We start from the raw sequence: 7,370 nt of genomic DNA, 5'->3' as shown, positions 1-7,370 counted from the left end.
GTCATACTCCAGCTGCGGCCTCACAAAGGCCAAGTATAGCAGGAGGATGATGTCCCTGGTTTTGCTTGAGATGAATCGGTGGATGCATGCCAAAATTTCGTTTGCTCTTCCAGCCACAGCATCACACTGGGGGCTCATGCTCATCTTGTGGTGAATTAAGACCCCAAGTCTCTTTCGGTTGCAGTGCTAGTGAGCGTAGCACCACCGAACCTATAAGTAAGTATGATGCTGGTTTTTCCTCCCAAGGTAAAGTACCCTGCATTTCTCTACATTGAATGCCATCAGGTTTTGGTCCGCCCACTTTGCAAGCATGTCCGGGTCGACCTGTACCCCCAGCCTGTCCTCCAATGTGACTGCCTTCCTCCATAATTCAGTGTCATCTGCGAACTTTGCCAGTCCGCATCCGACGCCCGAATCTAGATCGTTAACTATGATATTGAAGAGCACCACCCTGAGCCCTGAAGGACTCCACTGGTAACCTCGCGCCACCTTGATTTGTTCCCACCAACTAGTACCCTTTAGGTCCGACCCCGGAGCCAGTTCCCCAGCCATCAGTCCATGAGATGGTCAAGGCCATAGTTCCTCAGCTTGGTCGTCTTCCATGATGTCCTCATGACCAAGTTAAAGGCCTTCTTGAAATCCAGATAAATGACATCAACCTCATCTCCCTTGTCCAGGAAAAGTGTCACCTGATCATAGAAGAAAATGAGGTTCCAATAATAAAACCATGTTGGCTGGCATTCAGTAGGTTGCCTTCCGTTAGCCTGTTGCAGATGGATCCCTTGATAATTTTCTCCTAAATCTTTCCAAGGATGGACATCAGACTGATAGATCTGTAATTCCTTGGATCTTCCTTCCACCCTTTCTTAAAGATTGGGACCACATTGGTTCTTTTCCAGTCTTCCAGTACATCACCCAAGCACCATAAGCTTTCAAGCATCTTGGCCATAGGGCATTCCCTCATGCCCGCCAGCTCTTTTAAGTCTCTTGGGTGCATTCCGCCCACAGACTCATGGATGTCTAGCCTCTCAAGGCGTTCCCTCACTTAATCTGTGTCAATTGTGGGCCCATCTCCTGAGCCCTGGGTGCTTTGCGTCCTGTCTGACAGCATGACCCCTTTGGGTGAGTAGAAAACTGACGCAAAGTAATAGTTTAGGAGATTAACTTTTTCTTGGGCATCAGCTGTCCCATTTGATCTCGCAGGGGGCCAGCGTTGTTCTTTCTCCAACTTCCCACATATCTGAAGAACAACTTTTTGTTATCCTTGATTCCGGTGGCTAACCTGAGCCTGTTTACTGCTTTGGCTTTTCTGGTCTGCTCCCTACAGGTACAGGCTAGTGCCGAGCAGTCCTCCTTGGCAATGATTCCAGCTTTCCATCTGATGTAGGCATCTCTTTTAAAGTTTCAGGAGACCTAGAAGTTCCCTGTTGAGCCAAAGGGGCTTCCCTGCCCTCTGACTGCATTTCTTGTGGGACACAATGGACTTCCCTTGAGCTTTGAGGATTGAGTTCTTTAGAAACAACTATTTAACCAAATTAAAACACTTAAGTGAATACATCTGGTAAATTAACCTAGGCAAACACCACTCCACAGCAAAATTAGTACACTGCATTTGAGAAAGCATTCTCTCTCTCTTACTCTTAAGAAGGGTGAATCTTCCAACATATCAAGGAACTCTGGAAAATAATCTCCTACTTCCTCATCCACTGCTCCAACCAAACTTATCTGTCTCATTGGGCCAGCTCTATATGTACCATGGGAGTATGTTCTTTTGACCTAGGAACAGAAAATAAAATTCAATTAAAAGCTACATTTAATTAATCAGAACTTAAAAGTTTACAAATCAATGCTGTATATAAATCTTTGCATGTTATAGTTTGGTCTTCTCTTAAAAAGATGGTTTATATTAATGCTGTATCCAAGTCCCTACTGCATAGTAAAAAATGGATTGATTTTTATATATAGTTTTATAAAAACCTATTCTTTTGAAATTGTGACCAACAGTTTAAATTAGTGGGTACCTCAATGTGAAACTCATTTACTATTTAAAAATGTGTATAAGACATATCTGTATACACACACACAAGAAAATTGCAAGATCCAGATGCATGTCAAATAAGAGGGAGCTGAACAGCGTGTTAGACATTTAATCATTAGGACTATTCAAAGCAGCACAGAAATGGTTTCAATTCTTGTTCTTTTTACGGAAAGAAACATTTGAAATTATGATCCCATGAAAGCTGGCTAGGATGTGTGGTCTGACAAAACCAGGAAAACACTGGGTAGAAAAAGGCAGTGGAAAAAAAAAAATCAATTTGAAGTAGAGTAAAATGTGAGAAAAAGCACTAGCATAATAAGGTGAGGGGGAAAAGTTGAAAGTAAGCAGGCCTAGAGTGAAGGGAATAAGTTTAGGCTAGAAAGAATAAAGGCAAAGAAAAGAGTTTACTGCTGATGAAAGAGACTGAAAAAATGAGACCTTAACTCCTAGCCAAGGAGAAGCTTACAGGTCTGGGATTATTTGATGACTGACTAGCTGAAAGTCTATCTTGCTAATCAGTCTCACATTTTTATTCATATATAGTCAAGCCTTTATGGATTTCTGTATCATGAAATATTTCAACACCAGAAGTAATGGTTTCAATACATAAAAGCTCTTTTTTCATGAAAGGTTAAGTGACTCAAAATGTAAAAATTTATTGCTGGCTTTCTCTAATTATTTCTCTTCCTTCCTTTGAACTCACCATCAAAAATGTGTAACCCATTCTAATTTCAAGTAACATATAAAGAATTCCAACCGAAGTTCACGATGACTACTAAGGTTTAAAACAGGGTGAACGAGTGTAAAAAAAATAAAAGGAGGTTTCACATAAGGATAAAAACATCAAAACTGCATACTAGGTCAGACCAATGGTCCATCCAGCCCAGTATTCTGTCTCCAACAGCAGCAAAACTGGATGCTATAGAGGGAGAGCACTGAACCGGATCTCTAGAGTGATCTATACAATATCCTCCCTGGTATCCACCAGTATTGTTTTAGAGATGCCAAAGGAAGCCATCTACAACCATTCTGCTCAATAGCCATTACTAGGATCAATCATTCATGAATTTATTCAACCTTTTTGAACCTGGCTATGCTATTTGTCTCCACCACCTCCTGAGGAAGTGAATTCCATAGGTTAACTATGCATTGCATCAAAAAGTACTCTCTCTCTCAACAAGTTTAAACCTGTCACCTACTTATTTCAGTGGGTGCCCCCTAGTTCTAGTATTCCAGGATTGGGTGAACAACAGTTCCCTGTTCACTTGGTCCACACCTTTCTGATATTATAGACCTCTAATACATCCCCCTTCAGCCTTCCTTCTAAAATGAAGAGTCTCAGCCTTTTCAATCTCTCTTGGTATGGCAACTGCTTTGTGCCCCTGATCATTTTTTGTTAGCCATGTTAGTCTGAAGTCAGTCAAGGCAGGATGGCATCTTTCATAGCAAGGACTATTCATAGCAGCTAATGAAATCGGCTGCTGCTTACGAAAGCTTATGCCTCTTGGAGCGAGTTAGTCTCTAAGGTGCCACCCTACCTTGCCTTGAGTATTTAAAGCAGCAAGGAGAATTAGGAGCATTACAAGCAATCGAACAGGATAATGACTTCTTGCATTCCCTGATAAGAGTTTAATTTTTTCAAAAATGCAAAACCTTCCACATAATGCTATGATATGATATATGAACAAGCAATACTTTAGGCATTAAAGTTAGATAGCAATGCTCCTTGGTTCTTCGAAGTAGAGGGATCAACATCAGTTTAAAAAAAACAAACAAACAAACACTGGATTGAAAGACTTGGTGGAATTAGATGAAACATTAATGGAACAAATTAAAAGCAAAACCTAGATTAGAGCAGGGGTGCTCAACATCCAGCCCACAGGCCAAATGCAGCCTCATGGAGCCTTGGAATCCATGGGGCTCCCATGGGTTGGGCATTTTTGCTACAGGCAAACAATGGCAATTAATACTGCCATCCCCTTCCTGCTGCCAAAATCCCAAGCCCCATAGGGCAAGCTGGAACCAGGTTGCAACCCTTCCCCTACCACACCCAGATCAGGGACAGGCCACGCTCCTCTTTCCTCCATATGGCTCCACTGAGGCCAGGACACACTCCCTCCCCTCACAGAAGAGCCAGGCCACACCCCTTCTTCCTGCAGGGCCAGATCATGTCCCCTCCCCCACCTGTAGGGCCAGGCTGGGGCTGGGCTAAGCCCCGTTCCCCATACAGCTGGATATGGGATAGGTATACCTGCACCCCACACAGCCAGAAGGGGCAGCGCCCTAGGCACTGGACTAGATCTACCAGCCGAATCCAATCCACGTAAGGAACAGGCACTGTCCATCCTCCCCCATGGACAAAAAAGGTTGACCACCATTGGATCAAGGCACAAAGGAACTCAAAAGCAGTGCCTCATAGATGAGCAATACTAACTGGTCCCGCATTTAAAACAACAGAAGAAAAAAAAAGTACAGTGGAAAATAGATGATTTAAGCACACACGCTGAGCAACAGGTTGCAAGATCTATACATGAATAAAACCCACAGCACCGGAGGAGTTAGGCAGAACAGAACTAGCAGCAACCCCACAGAATATGAAGGCAACAATACAGCTAAATGAACACTTTGCCCCTCTCATAAACTAGGCTTACTGAACCAGATGCGTTTCAGACTACTAATCAAGTCTTCAAAGCATCTGCTGAGTGTGGCAACGGGATGAGTGAGTGAAAGGAGGCCTGACAGACCTCCAAAGGACCAGATGGCTTACACGGACCAAATTTTCATGTCACTGTCTTTAAAAGCAAGGAAGTAACTCTAGTTTATGAGAATTAAAACTGTCCATCCAAATTAATCAAATCAGTTAACATCTAAAGATCAGATCCCCATAATTCATCAGGAAGAATAGCTATGCCATCCCAAGCCCCAGGTTGAGAAAGCAGCAAAAATATCAGAACCCTGGGAAAGCAAAGCTGAAGTATGAGAGTTTCTTGTAAAAAAAAAATCTAACTAGGTTGCTGGGGTGGGGGGAGCAGTATTAATATCACGTAGTAGCTACAGAAACATAGCTTTTGGAAGATTAGTAGTAGAAACAAATCAACATTTTCATTCAAGACCTGAGAAAAAATATCTACAAAGTTAGGGAAATATTAGAAGCTCTTATTTTACTCACAGGAAACAGTCATTGTCTACAGGGCTAGAGAAAAAAAGGAGTAGATGAAGAGAGATTAACTGGTTATTGAAGAGAAGGGAGCATCACTAAGTGCTGAAGAAAAAAGGAAACGGGTGAAGTTACAAATGTAGAAGGCTTGGCTGCTGGATAATTTTGGAATCTAGAAGTGCAACGTGTGACACCCAATGATAGTTATATAAAAAAAGCTGGCTTATCTTATTTTACATTCTTCACCCAATGTTGCATTTATCAAGGTGAAAAATGCTTAACAATACTGCAGATGAATAACTAGCAATCATCAAATATTCAACTAAATATACTTCTAACAGAAGAAATGAATGACTAGACAATCAAAAAATAGTTATAAAAAAACAGAAACTGTAGCTTGGCTGTTAAATACCAGCATAAAGGATTTTTGCTTTTTAAGAAGCAAAGTATTTATTTAGGCCCTTTTTAAAGAACAAATTTACCACTGCTTTGTAATGTGCATTAAAATGGAAAAGGAAAAACAGACTGATTCTTGAAATCATCACACACAAACCATGTTTCATAATTTCCAGCAGAAATCAACAGCCAGCAAATCTGTTAGCAAGTCACAGACAAACTGGTGGTTAGGCCATAAAAATCAAATGAAAGGCAAAAGAGAGGGATAAGATAAATTCATAACTTTAAAAAAAGTCTGCTAGAAGATGAACAATACTACAATAATTTGGAAAAATTACTGCAGTATTTTATTCTGCATATATTGTTCCAGGGAGATAAACATTTGCAGGTCCACAATGACTCACTCCAAACAAAAAAATAGTAGAATGCAAAAATTTAAGAATTAAATAAGAGAAGCAATGAAGTTGAGACATAACTAGATAACAGCTGCAAGTAAACACAAGGATAAAAAATATACTCCAACGATTACTCATTCTAGCCTGCAAAAAAAACAGCTATCTTGTTTTAGTAAAACCCAATAATGGTGCAATTAAAAATGCTGAAAGTTGGATAGGACCACTGCCATTTGCACAACTATTATAAAAATAAAACCTGACTGAAAAAAAGTGGCAACAATAAATGTGTTCCCAATACATTTACAAGTTCAAAAGTTCTTTTCTGCCATCACCATAACTTTTTTTTTTTTTTTTAATAACTCCCCCCAACCAATAATGCCCCTACGCATTCTGAACACTCAAATACAATAGGGATGGATACAGCCTTAAGAACCTACGCAGAATTAGAATTGTTTCTACATGACTATAAATATCTTACATTAAACATTTACACTGTGCTCACGTGACAATTGTTCTAAATAGCTAAACTTAAAGCAACTCAGGAGGTTTCAAAGAAACTTCAAAGGTCAGGCAGAACAGCACTACTGTCAGTCTTTAATAAGTCTTCCTTGTTCTAATTAAACAGAAATATGGAAATAAAATCAGAAATATTCTGAGCAAGTACAGAACCTTTCCATTAAGTCACTAGCCTGAGTGATCCCCAAATCAGAAACTAATGCGAATCCAGAATAGGATAAGTGAACAGATGTAACAATTTCTAGTTATACTTTAAATGTTACATTCACTTAGAATTTCAAATAAATAACCTGCATCTCTCTGCAAAGAACACTGCATTAGCTTGTGCTAAGTGGCAAAAAATTGTGCAAATAAAACTGAGACACAAACTAGATTAAAAAATTGACAACTTGAGAAATTTCCACTTCTGTGCTCAGTATAAAAACCGTATGTTTAGCCCAATTTGATTATTTTAAACAAGCATTCATAACAGACTATCTAATGGATGATACTGAACAGTTATACTTAGAAGTCTTGTTACTTATAGAATGACAAACTTTGGAGAACATATGCATCTGCTCAAACAATAACATATATAGCATTATTTTATGAACTATAAATTGTTTCATAGAGTCCTATAATTAAGCAGTTTTGACTCCTTTTTAAAGTAGGAATTAAAAAAACAAACACCCCCCCCCCCAAAAAAACAACAAAATACCTTACTCTGAATTAAAGCAATTCAAAACCACACCCAGGCTTCAGGTCAGCTGTAGTCTTATCCTGTATTTAGTAAAATTTTTAAGCCCCAAACTTCAGTATGTTGGTGTGAGAACTTTTTTTTTTTTTTTGGAGCAGGGGGGGGGGAAGGTGATTTGTTTTTTAATTTTTT

The 7,370-nt window shown here is 39.7% G+C and overlaps 1 protein-coding gene across 1 annotated transcript in view; it reads right to left on the bottom strand.

Annotated features, from left to right (window-relative positions):
- RSBN1L (round spermatid basic protein 1 like) overlaps positions 1 to 7,370 on the bottom strand; it is a 53,068-nt gene that overhangs the window by 21,235 nt on the left and 24,463 nt on the right. The window contains exon 4 of the mRNA XM_019509472.1: positions 1,639 to 1,776. Within this exon, the coding sequence (XP_019365017.1) occupies positions 1,639 to 1,776 (138 nt within the window). The remainder of the gene's footprint in view (positions 1 to 1,638; positions 1,777 to 7,370) is intronic.

This window comes from Gavialis gangeticus, unplaced genomic scaffold (assembly GCF_001723915.1).
Source record: "Gavialis gangeticus isolate Ggan-Ray unplaced genomic scaffold, GavGan_comp1, whole genome shotgun sequence".
Taxonomy (NCBI): Eukaryota; Metazoa; Chordata; order Crocodylia; family Gavialidae; genus Gavialis; species Gavialis gangeticus.
The sequence above is the reverse complement of the archived record's forward strand: the minus strand, read 5'-3'. Positions and strand labels throughout refer to the sequence as shown.